Source organism: Lonchura striata, chromosome 22 (assembly GCF_050655825.1).
Source record: "Lonchura striata isolate lonStrDom1 chromosome 22, ASM5065582v1, whole genome shotgun sequence".
Lineage (NCBI taxonomy): Eukaryota > Metazoa > Chordata > Aves > Passeriformes > Estrildidae > Lonchura > Lonchura striata.
In genome coordinates this window covers 7,362,975-7,386,859 of record NC_140724.1, presented here as the reverse complement: position 1 = coordinate 7,386,859, position 23,885 = coordinate 7,362,975, and the positions used below count along the sequence as shown (strand labels likewise).

At 50.6% G+C, this 23,885-nt stretch overlaps 1 protein-coding gene across 4 annotated transcripts; it reads left to right on the top strand.

Annotated features, from left to right (window-relative positions):
* The first annotated feature begins 266 nt into the window (after positions 1-266).
* LOC146765651 (uncharacterized) lies at positions 267-23,717 on the top strand. 4 transcript variants are annotated; one of them, XM_085559352.1, is made up of 15 exons: positions 269-1,198; positions 1,727-2,842; positions 3,128-5,613; positions 5,718-8,262; positions 8,882-8,959; positions 10,963-11,043; positions 12,082-12,194; positions 13,211-13,269; positions 14,691-14,780; positions 15,554-15,597; positions 16,410-16,564; positions 18,385-18,589; positions 21,348-21,491; positions 22,492-22,629; positions 23,584-23,717. In XM_085559352.1, the coding sequence occupies exons 1-14, from the start codon at positions 1,122-1,124 to the stop codon at positions 22,532-22,534; spliced, it is 7,236 nt and encodes a 2,411-aa protein (XP_085415478.1). In that variant the 5' UTR covers positions 269-1,121; the 3' UTR covers positions 22,535-22,629; positions 23,584-23,717. The 4 variants fall into 4 exon arrangements, with proteins under 4 accessions (XP_085415481.1, XP_085415477.1, XP_085415478.1 ...); XM_085559355.1 differs by lacking the exon at positions 10,963-11,043 and having other exon boundaries at positions 267-1,198; XM_085559351.1 differs by lacking the exons at positions 22,492-22,629; positions 23,584-23,717 and having other exon boundaries at positions 267-1,198; positions 8,882-8,936; positions 21,348-22,456.
* The last annotated feature ends 168 nt before the right edge of the window (positions 23,718-23,885 follow it).

Here is a 23,885-nt window from a genome sequence, read left to right as displayed (position 1 = left end):
ACCACGCCCCCGGGCGCTGCCGGTAAGGGCGGGGGGACGGAGGGGAGGGGGCGGCCCGGGGGGGTCCCCAAAGCCCGGGGGGGGTTTTGGGGACCCCCAAACGTCCCCAAAAGGTCCCCGAGACCCCCCGGGACCCCCCAAAACCGGGGGGAGCCCCAAAGTTCAGGGGAACCCCAAAAACTTCCGGCCCCCCCCCCCCGTCACCTTTGCCCCCACACCCCGAAATTTTGGGGTCTTCCGGAACTTTTGGGGTCCCCCCCTAAACTTTGGGGTCCCCCCCGGGCTCTGAGGGTCCCTTTTGGGGTCCCCCATCAAATTCGGGCTCCTTTTAACACTTTCGGGGTCCCCCGGAAATTTTGGGGTCCTGCCGGAACCCCCAAAGTTCTCTGCCCCCCCTTTTTGGGGTCCCCCTTAAATTTTGGGGTCCTCGCCACCCCTTTTGGGGTCCCTCCCTAAAATTTGGGGTCCCGGGTGGGAATTTCGGGGTCCCGGGTGGGATTTTGGGGTCCCGGATGTGATTTTGGTGTTCCGGGTGTGAATTTTGGGGTTCCGGATGTGATTTTGGGGTTCCGGATGGATTTTTGGGGTCCCGGATGGATTTTGGGGTCCCGGGCGGGATTTTGGGGTCCCGGATGGGATTTTTGGGGTCCCGGGTGTGAATTTTGGGGTCCCGGATGTGATTTTGGGGTCCCGGATGGATTTTTGGGGTCCCGGGTGTGAATTTTTGGGGTCCCGGTTGTGATTTTGGGGTTCCGGATGGATTTTTGGGGTCCCGGATGGATTTTTGGGGTCCCGGATGCGATTTTGGGGTTCCGGGTGTGAATTTTGAGGTCCCGGTGGGATTTTTGGGGTCCCGGATGTGATTTTGGGGTCCCGGATGGATTTTTGGGGTCCCGGATGTGATTTTGGGGTCCCGGGTGGATTTTTGGGTTCCCGGGTGGGATTTTTGGGGTCCCGGATGGAATTTTGGGGTCCCGGGTGTGAATTTTGGGGTCCCGGATGGATTTTTTGGGTCCCGGTGGGATTTTTGGGGTCCCGGGTGTGAATTTTGGGGTCCCGGATGGATTTTTGGGGTTCCGGGTGTGAATTTTGGGGTCCCGGATGGATTTTTGGGGTCCCGGATGGATTTTGGGGTCCCGGATGTGATTTTGGGGTGCCCTCCCCCCTGTCCCGCGGCGGCGGGGCGGAAGCGGCGCGGGTGAGGCGGGGGGCGGCACCGGGTGGCACCGGGAGCGGCACCGGGGGGGCACCGGGGGGGCACCGGGGGGCACCGGGTGGCACCGGGAGCGGCACCGGGGCGGCACCGGGCGGCACCGGGGGGCACCGGGGGGGCACCGGGACGGGCCCGGGGGTGGCACCGGGAGCGGCACCGGGGGTCGCGGCGGCCGCGGGGACACGGCGGCGGCTGCAGGTGCGGGGGGGGAGGGGAGACCCCCGGAGCCTTCCCGCCCCTCCCCCTCCCCTCCCCTCCCCCTCCCTTTCCCTCCCCCTCCTCGCTTCCTCCCCTCCCCCACTTCCTCCCTCCCTCCTTCCTCCTCCTCCTTCCTCCCCTCCCCTCCCCCACTTCCTCCCTTCCCTCTCCTCCCCGCTGCCCTCTCCCACCTTCCCTTCCTCCTTCCTCCCTCCCCTCCCTCCTCCTCCTCCTCCCCTGTTCCTTCCTCCCTTCCCGGCCTTCATCCTCCTCCCCCTCCCCCTCCCCCTCACCCTCTCTCCTCCCTCTCCCCAGGGTCCTCCCCACGCTCCGGTCACTGCTCCGGCCACTCCGGCCACTCCGGCCACTGCCCTGGTCACTCCGGTCATTGCCCTGGTCACTGCTCCAGCCACTGCTCTGGTCACTCCGGCCACTGCTCTGGTCACTCCGGCCACTGCTCTGGTCACTGCTCTGGTCACTGCTCTGGTCACTGCCCTGGTCACTGCCCTGGTCACTGCTCCAGCCACTGCTCTGGTCACTCTGGTCACTCCAGCCACTGCTCCGGCCACTGCCCTGGTCACTGCTCTGGCCACTCCGGCCACTGCTCTGGTCACTGCTCTGGTCACTGCTCTGGTCACTGCTCTGGTCACTGCTCCAGCCACTGCTCTGGTCACTCCAGGAAGGGTCCGGCACTGACCATGGTCGCTGCTCCGGCCGCTCCGGCCGCTCCGGCCGTGGGGAGGGTCCGGCACTGACCATGGACCCCCCCAGGCCCCCCCCCGTGGCGTGGCCGGAGCGGGACGGCACCGCGGGGGGAGGGGCCGAGAGCCCCGCCCGGACAGTGACCCCTGAGCTGACCCCTGAGCTGACCCCTGAGCTGACCCCAGCATGGACAGTGACCCCTGAGCTGACCCCTGAGCTGACCCCTGAGCTGACCCCTGAGCTGACCCCAGCACAGACACTGACCCCTGAGCTGACCCCTGACCTGACCCCTGACCTGACCCCCGCCCGGACAGTGACCCCTGAGCTGACCCCTGACCTGACCCCAGCACAGACAGTGACCCCTGAGCTGACCCCTGAGCTGACCCCTGAGCTGACCCCTGAGCTGACCCCTGAGCTGACCCCAGCATGGACAGTGACCCCTGAGCTGACCCCTGAGCTGACCCCTGACCTGACCCCAGCATGGACAGTGACCCCTGAGCTGACCCCTGAGCTGACCCCTGACCTGACCCCTGAGCTGACCCCTGACCTGACCCCTGACCTGACCCCAGCATGGACAGTGACCCCTGAGCTGACCCCTGAGCTGACCCCTGAGCTGACCCCAGCACGGACACTGACCCCTGAGCTGACCCCTGAGCTGACCCCTGCTGTGACCTCCACCCTGGCCCCCACTGTGAACCTCACCTTGACCTCCACTGTGACCTCCCTGACCTCCTCCATGACCTCCCTGACCTCCTCCTTGACCTCCACCATGACCTCCTTGACCTCCCTGACCCCCTCCATGACCTCCATGACCTCCTCCATGACCTCCATGACCTCCCTGACCTCCCTGACCTCCTCCCTGACCTCCCTGACCTCCTCCCTGACCTCCTTGACCTCCCTGACCCCCTCCATGACCTCCTTGACCTCCACCATGACCTCCCTGACCTCCCTGACCTCCCTGACCTCCCTGACCCCCTCCATGACCTCCTTGACCTCCACCATGACCTCCCTGACCCCCTCCCTGACCTCCTTGCCCCCCGCGGTGCCCCCCGCGGTGCCCGAGGTGTTCTGGGCCAGCCTGCTGCAGGCCCAGCTCTGCGTCCAGGAGCTCCAGGGGGCCCTGGAGGGACAGCCGGACACTGGTGACCACCCCCAGGGCCACCCCCAGGACCTTCTCCAGGGCCACCACCAGGGCCACCACCAGGGCCACCACCAGGACCACCCCCAGGGCCACCACCAGGGCCACCACCAGGACCTTCTCCAGGACCACCCCCAGGACCTTCTCCAGGGCCACCACCAGGGCCACCACCAGGACCTTCTCCAGGGCCACCACCAGGGCCACCACCAGGACCACCCTCAGGACCACCCTCAGAACCACCACCAGGACCTTCTCCAGGACCACCCCCAGGGCCACCACCAGGACCACCCTCAGGACCACCCTCAGAACCACCACCAGGACCACCCTCAGGACCACCCCCAGGGCCACCCCCAGGGCCACCACCAGGGCCACCACCAGGACCTTCTCCAGGACCACCCCCAGGGCCACCCTCAGGAACTTTTCCGGGACGTTCTGCAGAACCTCCACCAGGACCACCACCAGGATAACCTCCAGGACCTCCTCCAGGATCTCCTCCAAGACCACACCCAGGACCTTCTCCTGGACCACACCCAGGACCACACCCAGGACCATCCCTGGGACCACCTCCAGGACCTTCTCTGTGACCACCACCAGGACCACACCCAGGACCTCCCCCAGGACCTCCCCCAGGACCTTCCCCAGGATCTCCACCAGGATGGGGCCGGGAGCATCTTCCAGGAGCTCCAAGGTCATGGATCCACGTTTGAGGAGATCTTCCAGGTGTCTACAGATGGGTCCATCCCACCCAAACCCATGGCCATGGATGAGGACATCCCACCCAAACCCATGGCCATGGATGAGGACATCCCACCCAAACCCGTGGCCACATTTGCGAACCTTCTCCAGGTGTCCACAGATGGGTCCACCCCACCCAAGTCCATGACCGTGGCCGGGAGCATCTCCCAGCAGCTCCAAGGCCATGGATCCACGTTTGAAGGCATCTCCCAGGCATCCATGGATGAGGACATCCCACCCCAGGCCGTTCCCATGGACCAAAGCTTTGAGTTCCTCTTTGGGAGCATCTCCCACATGTCCATGGGTGGGGACATCTCATGGACTGTGACCAGGGATGGGGACATCTCCCCCAGACCCGTGACCATGGATGGTCCCACCACGGATGGTCCCACCATGGATGGTCCCATCTCCCCCAAGCCCCAAGTCCCCAGACTCAGCCAGGAGGAAGAAGAAGGTGACGGCAACGATGGCGACCACCAGGCCAGTGATGACCGTGATGACCACCGTGACCACCATGATCTAAGTGACCACCATGACCATGGTGACCACAATGACCTCAATGACCACCTTGATCTCAATGACATCAATGACCACCATGACCATACTGACCACCATGACCATGGTGACCACAATGACCTCAATGACCACCCTGACCTCAATGACATCAATGACCTCAATGACCACCATGACCTAGATGACCTCGATGACCACAATGACCACCATGACCATGATGACCGCAATGACCTCAATGACCAAAATGACCTTGATGACCTCAATGACCATCATGACCTCAATGACGTTGATGACCACAATGACCACCGTGACCACCGTGACCATGATGACCACCATGACCGTGATGTCCATGGTGGCTTCTCCCATGAGAATGAAGAGGAGGAGACCCTGGATAAGGAGAACCTGGATGAGAAGAACCTGGGTGAGAACCTGGAGGAGAACCTGGGTGAGAACCTGGGTGAGAAGAACCTGGAGGAGAATCTGGGTGAGAACCTGGGTGAGAACCTGGGTGAGAACCTGGAGGAGAACCTGGGTGAGAACCTGGGTGAGGAGAACCTGGGTGAGAACCTGGATAAGGAGAACGTGCAGGAGAACCTGGGTGAGAACGTGGGTGAGAAGAACCTGGAGGAGAATCTGGGTGAGAACCTGGGTGAGAACCTGGGTGAGAAGAACCTGGGTGAGAACCTGGATAAGGACAACCTGGATAAGGAGAACCTGGGTGAGAACCTGGGTGAGAAGAACCTGGGTGAGAAGAACCTGGGTGAGAACCTGGATGAGAAGAACCTGGGTGAGAACCTGGATAAGGAGAACGTGGAGGAGAACCTGGGTGAGAACCTGGGTGAGAACCTGGATAAGGAGAACGTGGAGGAGAACCTGGGTGAGAACCTGGATGACGAAGACCAGGATGACGAAGACCATGATGATGAAGATGAAGATGATGATGAAGATGAGGATGATGAAGACCAGGATGATGAAGATGATGAAGATGAGGATGACGAAGCCCAGGAGGAGGACGAGGAGCCCCATTTCCACACCAACCCCCTGTTCCAGCGCCCGCTGCCCCCGGGGGTGCCCCCCTGGCGTCCCCACGGTGCCACCCTCGGTGCCACCCTCGGTGAGTGGGGTCACCCCAAAATCCTGGGGGGGGGGTCGGGTCCATTTGGGGCCACCCAAAAATCCTGATGGGGACCCCCCCCACCTTGGTGTCTTCTCCTCCAGGACCACCCAGAACTCCAGAATTTGGAGAACCCCCGGATCCACCTCCGGAATTTGGGGACACCCCGAAATCTGGGGACGTTCCAGATCCACCTCCGGAATTTGGGGACCCCCCGGAATTTGGGGACCTCCTGGAATTTGGGGACCTCCCCTTGGTGTCTTCTCCTCCTCCAGGACCACCCAGAACCCCGGAATTTGGGGAGACCCCGGATCCACCTCCGGAATTTGGGGACCTCCTGGAATTTGGGGACATCCCAGATCCACCTCCGGAATTTGGGGACCCCCCAAAATTTGGGGACCCCCCCAGCCACCGGATGGACCCAAAGTGGGGGGGGCTGGACCCCCCCAGTTCCTGGGACCCCCCAAATTCACCCCGAAAAGGGGAACCCCAAATCCCCCCAAATTCACCCCAAAACGAGGGACCCCAAAACTCCCAAATCCCCCCAGATTTACCCCAAAAAGGGGGACCCCAAAACTCCCAAATCCCCCCAAATTCACCCCAAAACGAGGGACCCCAAAACTCCCAAATCCCCCCAAATTCACCCCAAAACGAGGGACCCCAAAACCTCCCAGATTCACCCCAAAATTGGGGACCCCAAACCTCAAATTTGCCCCAAAAAGGGAGACCCCAAAACTCCCAAATCCCCCCAAATTCACCCCAAAAAGGGAGACCCCAAAACTCCCAAATCCCCCCAAATTCACCCCAAAAAGGGAGGCCCCAAAACTCCCAAAGCCCCCCAGATTTACCCCAAAAGGAGGGACCCCAAAACTCCCAAATCCCCCCAGATTTACCCCAAAAGGAGGGACCCCAAATTCCCCCAAATTCACCCCAAAAAGAGGAACCCCAAAACCCCCAAATCACCCCAGATTTACCCCAAAAAGGGAGACCCCAAAACTCCCAAATCCCCCCAAATTTACCCCAAAAAGAGGAACCCCAAAACTCCCAAATCCCCCCAAATTTACCCCAAAAAGGGAGACCCCAAAACCCCCCAGATTTACCCCAAAAGGAGGGACCCCAAAAGCCCCAAATCCCCCCAAATTTACCCCAAAAGGAGGGACCCCAAAACTCCCAAATTCCCCCAAATTCACCCCAAAGGGAGGGACCCCAAATCGCCCCAGATTTACCCGAAAAAAGGGGACCCCAAAAACCCCAAATTCCCCCAAATTTACCCCAAATCCCCCCAGATTCACCCCAAGACTGGGGACTCCAAACCCCAAATTTACCCCAAAAAGAGGGACCCCAAAAACCCCAAATCCTCCCAAATTCACCCCAAAACTGGGGACCCCAAACCCCAAATTTACCCCAAAAAGAGGGACCCCAAAACCCCCAAATCCTCCCAAATTCACCCCAAAACTGGGGACCCCAAACCCCAAATTTACCCCAAAAAGAGGAACCCCAAAAACTCCAAAACCTCCCAAATTCACCCCAAAACTGGGGACCCAAAAACCTCCCAAATTCACCCCAAAACTGTGGATCCCAAACTCCAAATTCACCCCAAAAAGAGGGACCCCAAAACCCCCAAAACCCCCCAAACTCACCCCAAAACTGGGGACCCCAAACCCCAAATTTACCCCAAAAAGAGGGACCCCAAAAACCCCAAATCCTCCCAAATTCACCCCAAAACTGGGGACCCCAAATCCCCCCAAATTTACCCCAAAGGGAGGGACCCCAAATCGCCCCAGATTTACCCGAAAAAAGGGGACCCCAAAAACCCCAAATTCCCCCAAATTTACCCCAAATCCCCCCAGATTCACCCCAAAACTGGGGACCCCAAAACCCCCCAAATTTACCCCAAAAAGAGGAACCCCAAAAACTCCAAAACCTCCCAAATTCACCCCAAAACTGGGGACTCCAAACTCCAAATTCACCCCAAAAAGAGGGACCCCAAAAACCCCAAATCCTCCCAAACTTACCCCAAAACTGGGGACCCCAAAACCCCCCAAATTTACCCCAAAACGGGGGACCCCAAATCCCCCCAAATTTACCCCAAAAAGAGGGACCCCAAAAACCCCAAATCCCCCCAAATTCACCCCAAAACTGGGGACCCCAAAACCCCCAAATCCCCCCAAATTCACCCCAAAAAGAGGAACCCCAAAACCCCCCAAATTCACCCCAAAACCTCCCAAGTTCACCCCAAAACTGGGGACCCCAAAACCTCCCAAATTCACCCCAAAACTGGGGACCCCAACCCCCAAATTTCTCCCCAAAATGGGGGGTCCGGAGCCCCCCCCACCCCCTGACCCCCCTCAAACCCCCCCAGAGTCCCCGGGGCCCCCCCAAAATCCCCCAAATTCTCCCCAAAATCCCCCAAATTCTCCCCAAAATCCCCCAAATTCTCCCCGAATCCCCTCAGGACCCCCCAAAATCGCCCCAAAATTCCCCAAAATCGCCCCAAAATTCCCCCAAATCCCCCCCGAGCACCCCCGAGCCCCCCCAGGGCCCCCCGAAAATGCCCCAAATTCTCCCCAAAATGCCCCAAATTCTCCCCGAGCCCCCCCCGGGCCCCCCCGGCGCCCCCGGCCCGGAGCCCCCCCGGGACCCCCCCAGGTGAGGAACCCCAAAATTCCCCCAGACCCCCGATTTGGTTTATTTTATTGATTTTATTTTATTTTATTTTATTTTATTTTATTTTATTATTTTATTTTATTTTATTTTATTTTATTTTATTTTATTTATTTTACTATTTTATTTTATTTTATTAATTTACTTTATTTTATTTTGTTTTGTTTCATTTTATTTTTATTTTATTTCTTTTATTTCTTTTCTTTTGTATTATATTATTTTATTTTATTATTTTCCCCAACCCCTGACCCCATGTCCCTGGTGCAACGCCTTTTTAAATTAAATTAAATTAAATTAAATTAAATTAAATTAAATTAAATTAAATTAAATTCAATTCAATTCAATTCAATTCAATTCAATTCAATTCAATTCAATCTGTTTCTATTCAATTTAATTGAATTAATTGAATTAATTAAGTGAATTAATTGCCAGCCCGCGCTCCCTGGCTCGGCGCCTGTTTGAATTCAATTCAATTCAATTCAATTTAATTTAATTAATTAATTAATTGAATTAATTGCCAGCCCGCGCTCCCTGGCTCGGCGCCTGTTTGAATTCAATTAAATTCAATTTAATTAATTAATTAATTAATTGCATTAATTGCCAGCCCGCGCTCCCTGGCTCGGCGCCTGTTCCAGCTCCGGGGTTTCCGCAGGGCCGAGGTGGCGCCGCTGCTGCGGGAACCGTGAGAAACCGGGAATGGGAAAACCGGGAATGGGAAAAAACCGGGAATGGGGAAAAACGGGAATTTGGGAAAAATGGGAATGGGGAAAAATGGGAATGGGAAAAAACGGGAATTTGGGAAAAAAACCGGGAATGGGGAAATGGGAATGGGAAAAACCGGGAATGGGGAAAAAAACCGGGAATGGGAAAAAACCGGGAATTTGGGAAAAAAACCGGGAATGGGAAAAACCGGGAATTTGGGAAAAAAAACGGGAATTTGGGAAAAAAAACGGGAATTTGGGAAAATGGGAATGGGGAAATGGGAATGGGGAAAAACCGGGAATGGGAAAAATGGGAATTTGGGAAAACGGGAATTTGGGAAAAATGGGAATGGGGAAATGGGAATTTGGGAAAAAACCGGGAATGGGAAAAACGGGAATTTGGGAAAAATGGGAATGGGAAAAACCGGGAATGGGGAAATGGGAATGGGAAAAAAACCGGGAATTTGGGAAAAATGGGAATTTGGGAAAAAAACCGGGAATGGGAAAAACCGGAAATGGGAATGGGAAAAATGGGAAATTGGGAAAAACCGGGAATGGGGAAAAAACCGGGAATGGGAAAAAAACCGGGAATGGGAAAAAAACCGGGAATGGGAAAAATGGGAATTTGGGAAAAAACCGGGAATGGGAAAAAAACCGGGAATGGGGAAAAATGGGAATGGGAAAAACCGGGAATGGGGAAAAATGGGAATGGGAAAAACCGGGAATGGGGAAAAAAAACGGGAATTTGGGAAAAAAACCGGGAATGGGGAAATGGGAATTTGGGAAAAAAAACGGGAATGGGAAAAACCGGGAATTTGGGAAAAATGGGAATGGGGAAAATGGGAATTTGGGAAAAATGGGAATGGGAAAAACCGGGAATGGGATAAATGGGAATGGGGAAATGGGAATTTGGGAAAAAACCGGGAATGGGGAAATGGGAATGGGGAAATGGGAATGGGAAAAAAACAGGAATTTGGGAAAAAAACGGGAATGGGAAAAACGGGAATGGGAATTTGGGAAAAAACCGGGAATTTGGGAAAATGGGAATTTGGGAAAATGGGAATGGGGAAAAACGGGAATTTGGGAAAAATGGGAATGGGAAAAACAGGAATGGGGGAAACGGGAATGGGAAAATGGGAATTTGGGAAAAAAAATGGGAATGGGAAAAACCGGGAATGGGAAAACGGGAATGGGAAAATGGGAATGGGGGAAAATGGGAATTTGGGAAAATGGGAATGGGGAAATGGGAATGGGAAAACCGGGAATTTGGGGAAATGGGAATTTGGGAAAAACGGGAATTTGGGAAAAAGGGAATGGGAAAAACGGGAATGGGAAAAAAACCGGGAATGGGAAAAAAACCGGGAATGGGGAAAAAACCGGGAATGGGGAAAAAACCGGGAATGGGGAAAACCGGGAATGGGAAAAATGGGAATGGGGGAAAATGGGAATGGGGGGAAAAAAGGGAATGGGGCGACAAAACGGGAATTTGGGCAAAAATGGGAATTTGGGGAGGAAATGGGATTTTGGGGGGGAAATGGGGGGGAAATGGGAAATTTGGGGGGGAAATGGGAAATCTGGGGGGAAAAATGGGAATTTGGGGAAAAATCTAGGAATTTGGGAGGGAAAATGGGGGGAAATGGGGGAAAAATGGGAATTTTTTGAGTAAAATGGGGAAAAATAGGAAATTTGGGGGGCAAAATGGGAATTTTGGAGGGAAAATGGGAATTTGGGGGGAAAAAATGGGAATTTTGGGGGAAAAATGGGAATTTTGGGTGAAAATGGGAAAAATTTGGATTTTTCGGGGAGAAAATGCGAATTTGATCCAGAAAAATGAGGATTTGGGGGGAAAACGAGGATTTTTTGGGAGGAAATTTGACTTTTTTGGGGGGAATTTTGGATTTTTTTGTTTTCGGGAAGGGCGGATTTATTTTGGGAAGTGAGGAATTTTTGGGAATTGAGGATTTTTTGGGAATTGCCGTTGCAGGACGGATTTCAGCGCCCGCCTGGCCCACGAGTACCTGGAGCTCTTCCAGTTCCAGGGGCTGAGCCTGGAGCAGGCGCTGAGGTCGGAATTCCGGGAATTCGGGAATTCCGGGAATTCCGGGGGGATTTGGGAATTCCGGGGGAGAAATCTGGATTATTTGGGGGGGAAAATTTGGGATTTTGGGGGGGGTTTAAGGGTAATTTGGGATTTTTTTGGAGAGAAAATTGGGATTTTGGGGGGAATTTTCAGGTTTTTTTTGGTGAGGGGAAAAGTTGGGATTTTGTTGGAGGAATTTTGGGGGAATTTTTGGGATGTTCCAGGCTGATTTTTGGGGTGGTTTTGGGGTGGTTTTGGGGTGGTTTTTGGGATGTTTTTGGGGATATTTTTGGGGTGTTTTTGGGATGTTTTTGGGATATTTTTGGGACATTTCTGGGCCGTTTTTGGGACATTTCTGGGATATTTTGGGGATATATTTGGGATATTTTTGGGACATTTTTGGGATGTTTTTGGGACATTTTTCGGATATTTTGGGGATATATTTGGGATGTTTTTGGGATGTTTTTGGGACATTTTTGGGATATTTTGGGGATATTTTGGGGATGTTTTTGGGATATTTTGGGGATATTTTTGGAATGATTTTGGGGTATTTCTGGGCTGTTTTTGGGCCGTTTTTGGGACATTTTGGGGATATATTTGGGACATTTTTGGGATATTTTTGGGGATATATTTGGGATGTTTTTCGGGTATTTTTGGGATATTTTGGGGATATATTTAGGATGTTTTTGGGACATTTTTGGGATATTTTGGGGATATATTTGGGATGTTTTTGGGGTATTTTTGGGGCATTTTTGGGATGATTTTGGGCCGTTTCTGGGGTATTTTTGGGGATATTTTTGGGCCGTTTCTGGGGTATTTTTGGGGATATTTCTGGGATGATTTTGGGGTATATCTGGGCCGTTTTTGGGCCGTTTTTGGGACATTTTTGGGATATTTTTGGGGATATATTTGGGATGTTTTTGGGGTATTTTTGGGGATATATTTGGGATGTTTTTGGGGTATTTTTGGGGATATTTTTGGGATGATTTTGGGCTGTTTTTGGGCTGTTTTTGGGCTGTCCAGGCAGTTCCTGCAGGCGCTGGTGCTCTCGGGGGAGACGCAGGAGCGCGAGCGCGTCCTCCGGCATTTCTCCAGACGCTTCCACCGCTGCAACCCCGGCGGGTTCCCGTCCGAGGGTGAGACCCAAAATCCCCAAAACTGACCCCAAAAACCCCAAAACTGACCCCAAAAATATCCCAAAAATATCCCAAAACTGACCCCAAAAATATCCCAAAACTGACCCCAAAAACCCGCTGCAACCCCGGCGGGTTCCCGTCCGAGGGTGAGACCCAGAACCCCAAAACTGACCCCAAAATCCCCAAAACTGACCCCAAAAATATCCCAAAAACCCCAAAACTGACCCCAAAAATATCCCAAAAATATCCCAAAACTGACCCCAAAACTATCCCAAAACTGACCCCAAAACTGACCCCAAAACTGACCCCAAAAATATCCCAAAAACCCCAAAACTGACCCCAAAAACCCGCTGCAACCCCGGCGGGTTCCCGTCCGAGGGTGAGACCCAAAATCCCAAAACTGACCCCAAAAATATCCCAAAACTGACCCCAAAAATATCCCAAAACCCCCAAAACTGACCCCAAAAACCCCAAAACTGACCCCAAAAACCCCAAATCCCCCCCAAATCCCCGCTGCAACCCCAGGGCTTTTCCTTCCCAGGGTGAGACCCCAAAACTGACCCCAAATACCCAAAATTAACCCCAAATCCACCCAGAACCCACCCAAAACCCCAAACCCAAAACCCCCAAACCCCAAACCCCAAACCCCAAACCCCAAACCCCAAACCCCAAACCCCAAACCCCAAATCCCAAATCCCAAATCCCAAATCCCAAATCCCAAACCCCAAACCCCAAATCCCAAACCCCAAACCCCAAACCCAAAACCCAAAACCCCAAACCCCAAATCCCAAACCCCAAATCCCAAATCCCAAACCCCAAATCCTAAATCCCAAACCCCAAACCCCAAACCCCAAACCCCAAACCCCAAATCCCAAACCCCAAACCCCAAACCCCAAACCCCAAACCCCAAACCCCAAATCCCAAATCCCAAATCCCAAACCCCCAAATCCCAAACCCCAAACCCAAATCCCAAATCCCAAACCCCAAATCCCAAATCCCAAACCCCCAAATCCCAGACTCTGTTCACACCCTCACCTGTGCCCTGATGCTGCTCAACACCGACCTGCACGGCCCCGTGAGTACCAAAAACCCCAAAAAATCCCAAAAAAATCCCAAAAAACCTCCCAAAAAATCCCAAAAATATCCCCCCCAAAAAATCCCCAAATCCAACTGAGCTCACGACCAGGTGAGTACCTAAAAACCCCAAAAAAACCCCAAAAAATCCCAAAAAAACCCCCAAAAAATCCCCCCCAAAAAATCCCCAAATCCAACTGAGCTCACGACCAGGTGAGTACCCAAAATTCCCCCAAAAAAATCCAAGAAACCCCCCAAAAAATCCCAAAATTTTGGAATTTTTTTCTATTTCTGGGGTGGATTTTGGGGTGCATTTGGGATTTGGTTTTATTTTTGAGTCGGATTTGGGATTTTTTTCTATTTCTGGCTGGAATTTGGGAATTTTTTTTCCTTTTTTGGCTGATTTGGGTTGGATTTGGGTTGGATTTGGGATTTTTTTCTATTTTTGGCCGGAATTTGGGATTATTTTCCCGTTTTTTGGCCAATTTGGGTCAGATTTGGGGTGAGTTTGGGATTTTTTTCCCATTTTTTGGCTGGAATTTGGGATTTTTCCCCATTTTTTGGCCGATTTGGGTGGGATTTGGGGTGGGTTTGGGATTTTTTTCTATTTTTGGCCGGAATTTGGGATTTTTTTCCCATTTTTTGGCTGATTTTGGTTGGATTTTTGGCCGGAATTTGGGATTATTTCCCCGTTTTTTGGCCGGAATTTGGGATTTTTTTCCTGTTTTTTGGCTGGAATTTGGGATTTTTCCCCGTTTTTTGGCTGGAATTTGGGATTTTTTTCCCGCTTTTTGGCCGGAATTTGGGATTTTTTCCCGTTTTTTGCCCAATTTGGGTTGGATTTGGGCTGGGTTTGGGATTTTTTCCCCGTTTTTTGGCCGGAATTTGGTATTTTTTTCCCATTTTTTGGCCGATTTGGGTCGGATTTTTGGCCGGAATTTGGGATTTTTTTCCCATTTTTTGGCCAGAATTTGGGATTTTTCCCGTTTTTTGTCCGATTTGGGTGGGATTTGGGCTGGGTTGGGGAGTTTGTTCTCTTTCTGGCTGGAATTTGGGATTTTTGCCCGTTTTTTGGCCGATTTGGGTCGGATTTGGGCTGGGTTTGGGATTTTTTTCCCGTTTTTTGGCTGGAATTTGGGATTTTTCCCCGTTTTTTGCCCGATTTGGGTGGGATTTGGGGTGGGTTGGGGAGTTTGTTCTCTTTCTGGCCGGAATTTGGGATTTTTCCCCGTTTTTTGCCCGATTTGGGTGGGATTTGGGCTGGGTTGGGGAGTTTGTTCTTTCTGGCCGGAATTTGGGATTTTTTTCCCGTTTTTTGCCCGATTTGGGTGGGATTTGGGCTGGGTTGGGGAGTTTGTTCTCTTTCTGGCCGGAATTTGGGATTTTTGCCCGATTTGGGCGGATTTTGCCCCAATTCTGCAGCGCCTCGGCCGCCCCATGAGCTGCTCCCAGTTCGTGGCCAACCTGGCCGGGCTGATGGACGGCCGCGACTTCCCCCGCCAGCAGCTCAAGGTACCAAAATCCCCAAAATCCCCAAAATCCCCCCAAAAAAAACCCCAAATCCCCACCCCCGGCAGCGACCCCCCGAAAAACGGGAAAAGGGGAAAAAAACCCCGCGAGAAACGGCGGAAAAATGAGAATTCTGCGCGGAAAAAATCCCCCAAAAATCCAAACGTTTTGGGGAAATTGGGATTTTACCCCAAAAATCCTGAAAAATCTCTAAAAATCCCTTTAAAAATCATAAAATCCCCTAAAAATGTCTAAAAAAATCTTAAACTTTTGGGGAAATTGGAAATTTTACCCCAAAAATCCTAAAAAACCCGGTAAAAATCCCTTTAAAAATCATCAAAACCCCTCGAAATTCCTGAAAAAAATCCTAAAATTTTGGGAGAATTGGAAATTTTACCCCAAAAATCCTAAAAAAAACATCTCTAAGAATCCCTTTAAAAAATCGTGAGAAACCCTCAAAATGCCTAAAAATTCCTAAAACAAAAAAATGCTAAAAATTCCCTGAAAACTAAAAAAAAAAGAAAAAAATTTCCAAAAAATCCTAAAAAAATCCTAAAGAATCCCAAAAATTCTGGGACCCAAAAATCCTAAAAAAAACCCCTAAAAATCCACCAAAATCCTTAAAAATATCCTAAAAAATCTCCAAAAAATTAAATCCTAAAAATTCCTCTATAAACCCTAAAAATTCCTCAAATTTTGTTTCAATCCCGAAATTCCCCAAATTCCCAAATTCCCAAATTCCCCAAATTCCCAAATTCCCAAATTCCTTTTCCCAGGCTCTGTACGGCTCCATCCGACACCGGAAGCTGGAATGGGCCACGTGAGCGGGGCCGGAAATTCGGGAATTTGGGGGAATTGGGAATTTTGGGGTGGAATTGGGGAATTTGGGAATTTTGGGGTGGAATTGGGGATTTTGGGGTGGAATTGGGGAATTTGGGGATTTTGGGGTGGATTTGGGGGAATTGGGGAATTTTGGGATGGATTTGGGGATTTTGGGGTGGATTGGGGGGAATTTAGGAATTTTGGGGTGGATTTGGGGGAATTTGGGAATTTTGGGGTGGATTTGGGGGAATTTGGGAATTTTGGGGTGGATTTTGTAATTTTGGGGTGGAATTGGGGGAATTTGGGAATTTTGGGGTTGATTTGGGAATTTTGGGGTGGATTTGGGGAATTTGGGAATTTTGGGGTGGATTTTGGAATTTTGGGGTGGAATTGGGGGAATTTGGGAATTTTGGGGTGGATTTGGGAATTTTGGGGTGGATTTGGGGAATTTGGGAATTTTGGGGTGGATTTTGGAATTTTGGGGTGGAATTGGGGGAATTTAGGAATTTTGGGGGAATTTGGGAATTTTGGGGTGGATTTTGGAATTTTGGGGTGGAATTGGGGGAATTTAGGAATTTTGGGGGAATTTGGGAATTTTGGGGTGGATTTGGTGGGCTTTGGGTTGACTTTCCTGGGATTTGGGGTGGATTTTATGGGATTTTGTGGGATTTGAGTCCGACTGTCTGGAATTTCCCAGGATTCTCTGGAATTTCCCAGGATTCTCTGGAATTTCCCAGGATTTTCTGGATTTTGTCCCGCCATTTCCCACCAATTTTGGGGATTTTTTTTTTTTTTTTTGGATTTCCGCAGGGACGACGACGCCGCCGGCGCCGATTCCCAAAAAGACAAAAACCACCCGAAATTCCCAAATCCCGAAATTCCTGCGGAGCCGCCGGGGGACCCCGGCCCCGCCCTCAGGGGGGTCCTGGCCAGGAAGGTCCTGGCAGAGAGCGACGGCAAAAAGGGTTCGGATTCCCGGGATTTGGGGGATTTTCGGGAATTTGGGGGGATTTGGGGGATTTGGGAGAATTTAATGGGAATTTTATGGGATTTTTGGGGAATTTTAATGGGGTTTTATGATCATTTAATGGGATTTTTGGGGAATTCGTTGGGATTTTATGCTAATTGCTAATTGAATGGGATTTTATGATCATTTAATGGGATTTTTTGGGGAATTAATTGGGATTTTATGCTAATTTAAAGGGATTTTATGATCATTTATGGGATTTTACGATAATTTATGAGATTTGATGCTAATTTATGGTATTTTATGTTAATTTAATAGGATTTTATGCTAATGTAATAGGATTTATGGTAATTTATGGGATTTTTTTCCCCCGCAGTGCCCTGGGGCCGGCGGGGCTGGATTGGGGTGGATTTATGGGAATTTCATGGGACTTTATGATCATTTATTGGGATTTTATGATAATTTAATGGGATTTTATGATAATTTAATGGGATTTTATGATAATTTAATGGGATTTTTGGGGAATTTATTGGGATTTTATGCTAATTTAATGGGATTTTTGGGGAATTCGTTGGGATTTTATGCTAATTGAATGGGATTTTTGGGGAATTCGTTGGGATTTTATGCTAATTGCTAATTGAATGGGATTTTTGGGGAATTTATTGGGATTTCCCTCGCGGCGCCGTGGGGCTGGATTGGGCTGGATTGGGCTGGGTTGGGGCGGATTCACGGGAATTTCATGGGATTTTTTGCCAGTGGAACGGGATGTTACGCTGATTTATGCTAATTTATGCTAATTTATGCTAATTCCCGCTAATTCCCGCTAATTCCCGGTGTTCCCCGCAGCGCCCTGGGGCCGGCGGGGCTGGATTGGGCTGGATTGGGATGGATTTATGGGAATCCCATGGGATTTTTTGCCAATGGAATGGGATGTTACACTGATTTATGCTAATTTATGCTAATTTATGCTAATTCCCGCTAATTCCCGGTGTTTCCCGCAGCGCCCTGGGGCCGGCGGGGCTGGGTTGGGCTGGATTGGGCTGGGTTGGGTTGGGTTGGGGTGGATTTATGGGAATTCCATGGGATTTTTTGCCAATGTAATGGCATGTTATGCTAATTTATGCTAATTTATGCTAATTCCCGCTAATTCCCGGGATTTTTCCCGCAGCGCCCTGGGGCCGGCGGGGCTGGATTGGGGTGGATTGGGCTGGGTTGGGATGGATTTATGGGAATTCCATGGGGTTTTTTGCCAATGGAATGGCATGTTACTCTGATTTATGCTAATTCATGCTAATTTATGCTAATCACCGGGATTTTCCCGCAGCGCCCTGGGGCTGGCGGGGCTGGATTGGGCTGGGTTGGGCTGGATTTACGGGAATTCCATGGGGTTTTTTGCCAATGTAATGGCATGTTACTCTGATTTATGCTAATTTACGCTAATTTATGCTAATTCCCGGTGTTCCACGCAGCGCCCTGGGGCCGTTGGGGCTGGATTGGAGTGGATTGGGATGGATTGGAGTGGATTGGGATGGATTGGGGTGGATTCACGGGAATTCCATGGGATTTTTTGCCAGTGGAATGGGATGTTACACTGGTTTATGCTAATTTATGCTAATTCATGCTAATTCATGCTAAATTATGCTAATTCCCGCTAATTCCCGGTGTTCCCCGCAGCGCCGTGGGGCTGGATTGGGCTGGGTTGGGCTGGATTTATGGAATTCCATGGGATTTTTTGCCAGTGGAACGGGACGTTACACTGATTTATGCTAATTTACGCTAATTCATGCTAATTTATGCTAATTCCCGGTGTTCCCGCAGCGCCCTGGGGCCGGCGGGGCTGGAAGCGCGTCCTGGCCGAGCTGCGGGGGTCGCGGCTGCTGCTGCAGCGGGACCCGCCCGGGGGTCCCCGCGAGGTCCTGGCGCTGCCGCACGCGCTGGCGCGGCCGCAGCCCGAAATGCGCCGGCGGCCGCACGCCTTCCTGCTGCGCAGCACCCCGGGGTGCTGCTGCCTGTGCCAGGCCGGGTGAGCGGGCACGGGGAAAACGGGTACTGACACGAAAATGGGGAGAAAAAACCAATACTGACACGAAAATGGGGAAAAAAACGGGTACTGACAGTGAAAATGGGAAAAAAACCCCAATACTGACACGAAAATGGGGAAAAAACCCCAATACTGACACAAAAATGGGGAAAAAACCCCAATACTGACACGAAAATGGGGAAAAAACGGGTACTGACACAAAAATGGGGAAAAAAACCAATACTGACACAAAAATGGGGAAAAAACCCCAATACTGACACGAAAATGGGGAAAAAACGGGTACTGACACCGAAAATGGGGAAAAAACGGGTACTGGCACCGAAAATGGGGAAAAAACCCCAATACTGACACAAAAATGGGGAAAAAACCACTTACTGACACTGAAAATGGGGAAAAAACCCCAATACTGACACAAAAATGGGGAAAAAAAACAATACTGACACAAAAATGGGGAAAAACCCCAATACTGACAGTGAAAATGGGGAAAAAACCCCAATACTGACACGAAAATGGGGAAAAAACCCCAATACTGACACAAAAATGGGGAAAAAACCCCAATACTGACACGAAAATGGGGAAAAAAACCAATACTGACACTGAAAATGGGGAAAAAACCCAATACTGACACAAAAATGGGGAAAAACCCAATATTGACACAAAAATGGGGAAAAAAACCCAATACTGAGACTGAAAATGGGGAAAAAACCCCAATACTGACACAAAAATGGGGAAAAAACGGGTACTGAGACTGAAAATGGGAAAAAACCCAATATTGACACTGAAAATGGGGAAAAAAACCCCAATACTGACACGAAAATGGGGAAAAAACCCCAATACTGACACGAAAATGGGGAAAAAACGGGTACTGACAGTGAAAATGGGGAAAAAACCCCAATACTGACACGAAAATGGGGAAAAAACCCCAATACTGACACTGAAAATGGGGAAAAACGGGTACTGAGACTGAAAATGGGAAAAAAACCCAATATTGACACTGAAAATGGGGAAAAAAAACCCAATACTGAGACTGAAAATGGGGAAAAAACCACTTACTGACACCGAAAATGGGGAAAAAAACCTGATATTGACACTGAAAATGGGGAAAAAATGGATACTGAGACTGAAAATGGGGAAAAAAACCCAATATTGACACTGAAAATGGGGAAAAAAATGGATACTGAGACTGAAAATGGGGAAAAAAATGGATACTGACACTGAAAATGGGGAAAAAAACCCAATACTGACACTGAAAATGGGGAAAAAATGGATACTGAGACTGAAAATGGGGAAAAGTCAGATACTGACCTAAAAATGGGGAAAAAACAGATACTGACACAAAAAATGGGGAAAAAATCGCGGATGCCAACCTAAAAAATGGGCAAAAAAACAGATACTGACACAAAAAATGGGGAAAAACCAGATACTGACCCCAAAAAATGGGCAAAAAATCCTGAATCCTGACCCTGAAAAATGGGGAAAAAAAACGGATCCTGATCCTGAAAAATGGGCAAAAAAATCCTGAATCCTGACCCAAAATCCGGCCGAAAAATCCCGAATCCTAAAAGGATCCCAAAGGTGGGAAAGGTGGAAATGGGTTGGAAAGGGTTAAAACGTCACAAATCCTACAAAAATCCTAAAGAAATGGGAAAATCCCGAAAGGAGAAATGGGTTGGAAAGGGTTAAAAAATCCAAAATCCTAAAAAAAAAATCCCAAATCTGGAAAAAAATCCCAAAAGTAGAAATGGGTTAGAAAGGGTTAAAAAGTGCCAAATAGTTATTGCAATTTTTTGGGGTTTTTTTTTGCAATATTTGGGGCTTTTTTTGCAATATTTGGGAATTTTTTTTTGCAATATTTGGGATTCTTTTTGCAATTTTTTGGGGGTATTTTTTGCAATATTTGGGAATTTTTTTTTGCAATATTTGGGATTCTTTTTGCAATTTTTTGGGGGTATTTTTTGCAATATTTGGGAATTTTTTTGCAATATTTGGGAATTTTTTTTTGCAATATTTGGGAATTTTTTTTTTGCAATATATAGGAATTTTTTTGCAATATATGGGAATTTTTTTTTGCAATAATTGGGATTTTTTTTTTTGCAATATTTGGGATTTTTTTTTGCAATATTTGGGATTTTTTTTGCAATTTTTTGGGGGTATTTTTTGCAATATTTGGGAATTTTTTTGCAATATTTGGGAATTTTTTTAGCAATATTTGGGAAATTTTTTTTGCAATATTTGGGAATTTTTTAGCAATATTTGGGATTTTTTTTTGCAATATTTGGGAATTTTTTTTTGCAATATTTGGGAATTTTTTTGCAATATTTGGGATTTTTTTTTTGCAATATATGGGAATTTTTTTTTTGCAATATTTGGGAATTTTTTTGCAATTTTTGGGGGGTATTTTTTGCAATATTTGGGAATTTTTTTGCAATATTTGGGAAATTTTTTTTTGCAATATATGGGAATTTTTTTTTTGCAATATTTGGGATTTTTTTTGGCAATTTTTTGGGGGTATTTTTTGCAATATTTGGGATTTTTTTTTTTGCAATATTTGGGATTTTTTTTGCAATTTTTTGGGGGTATTTTTTGCAATATTTGGGAATTTTTTTGCAATATTTGGGATTTTTTTTTTTGCAATATTGGGGTTTTTTTTTCGCGCTCTTTGGGGTTTGCCTGTAGGGGGCGGGGTGACGTCACGGTGACGTCACGGTGACGTCACGCTGACGTCACGCTGACGTCACAGGAGCGCGGCGGATCTCTCCGCTGGGTGTTCGCCATCAACGTCGCCGCGGCGCTTTCGTCCTCGCCGCCCTTCCCGGCGGCCGTCGGCTCCCGGCGCCGCTTCGAGCGCCCCATCCTGCCCTCGGCGCCCAGCCGCTGCCCCCCGGTGAGATTCCACCCCAAAAAATCCCCAAAATCCCAAAAAATCCCATTGAAATATCCCAAAATCCCATTGAAATATTCCAAAATCCCATTGAAATAACCCAAATCCCATTGAAATAACCCAAATCCCATGGAAACCCCAAATCCCCCAATCCCATCCTCCCCTCGGCGCCCAGCCGCTGCCCCCCGGTGAGATTCCACCCCAAAAAATCCCAAAATCCCAAAAAATCCCATTGAAATATCCCAAAATCCCATTGAAATATCCCAAAATCCCATTGAAATATCCCAAAATCCCAAAAAACCCCATAGAAATAACCCAAATCCCATGGAAACCCCAAATCCCCCAATCCCATCCTGCCCTCGGCGCCCAGCCGCTGCCCCCCGGTGAGATTCCACCCCAAAAAATCCCCAAAATCCCAAAAAATCCCATTGAAATATCCCAAAATCCCATTGAAATATCCCAAAAATCCCATACAAACAGCCCAAACCCCATAGAAATAACCCAAATCCCATGGGAACCCCAAATCCCCCAATCCCATCCTGCCCTCGGCACCCAGCCGCTGCCCCCTGGTGAGACCCACAAAAAAAACCCCCCAAAATTCCCAAAATCCCATTGAAATATCCCAAAATCCCATTGAAATATCCCAAAAATCCCATACAAACAGCCCAAACCCCATAGAAATAACCCAAATCCCATGGGAACCCCAAATCTGCCCTCGGCGCGCAGCCGCTGCCCCCCGGTGAGACCCCAAAAAAAACCCAAAAAACCCCCAAAAATTCCTAAAAAATCCCCCCAAAAAAATCCCCCAAACCCCAAAATCCCAAAAAATCAAAAAAAACCAATCCCAAAAAAACCAAAACGCCCCAAAAACCCCTAAAGCCCCAAAATTTGGGCTGTGCCACCCCCATGTCCCCAATGTCCCCTGTGCCACCCCCATGTCCCCAATGATGTCCCCAATGTCCTGGTGCCACCCCAATGTCCCCAATGTCCCCAATGTCCCCAGGAGCAGCAGCTGTGCCAGCTGCGCCGCTGGCTGGGCACGGTGACGTGCCAGCTGCTGGAGCACCGGCGGCTCCCGCCCGAGGGGCGCCCGCGGGAGCGGGAGGAGCAGCGGCTGCACGGAGAGTTCCTGGCCGAGGAGGTGACGGGGACAGAGGGGACGTGGGGGGGACATGGGGACACTGGGGGGACATGGGGACATTGGGGACATGGGGACACTGAGGGGACATGGGGACATTGGGGACATTGAGGGGACATGGGGACATGGGAAGGAATTGGGGACACTGAGGGACATGGGGACATTGGGGACACTGGGGACATCGAGGGGACATGGGGACACCGAGGGGACATGGGGACACTGAGGGACATGGGGACATGGAAGGGGATTGGGGACACTGAGGGACATGGGGACATTGAGGGGACATGGGGACATGGGAAGGGATTGGGGACACTGAGGGACATGGGGACATTGGGGACACTGGGGACATCGAGGGGACATTGGGGACACTGAGGGGACATGGGGACATGGGAAGGGATTGGGGACATCGGGGGGATTCAGGGTATTGGGGACAGTGGGGACAGTGAGGGGACATGGGAGGGGATTGGGGACACTGAGGGAGATGGGGACATTGGGGACATCGAGGGGACATCGGGGGGATTCAGGGCATTGGGGACAATGGGGACACTGAGGGGACATCAGGGACATGGGAACATCGGGGACACAGGAAGGGATTGGGGACATTGGGGACTTTGGGGGATTGGGGACATTGGTGACATCAGGGCCTCGGAGATTTCCTGATGGAGAAGGTGACAGCGGGGACAGTGAGGGGACAATGGGGACATCAGAGACATTGGGGACACTGGGGACACTGGGGACATTGGGGACATTTGGCACACTGGGGACATCGGGGACATTGGGGACACCGTGACACCAGGGGTGACACAATGACCGGGGCGGGGAGGGTGACCCCGGTGACATCCAGGTGACCCTGGGGGTGACACTGAAGTGACACCCAGGTGACCCTGGGGGTGACACGGTGCCACCGGGAGGTGCCACCTCGGTGCCACCCTGGTGACGGCGCCGATGTCCCCGCAGCGCCAGCGCTGCCTCACCTACGTGCAGGTCCTGACGGCGTGGCTGCGCGGTGACACCGGTGACATCGGTGACATCGGTGACATCGGTGACATCGGTGACAGCGGTGACCTCCCGGCCCTCGGGGACGTGGCCGGGTGTCCCCCCGGGGATGTCACCGGGTGTCCCCCCGGGGATGTCACCGGGTGTCCCCCCGCGCCCGCGCCGCTCACCAAGTGCCACTCGAGCCCCTCGCTGGCCCCGGAGCCGCCGCCGGGCCGCGTGCGGCGCCACATCTCGGAGCGCAGGGCCACCCGTGTCACTGT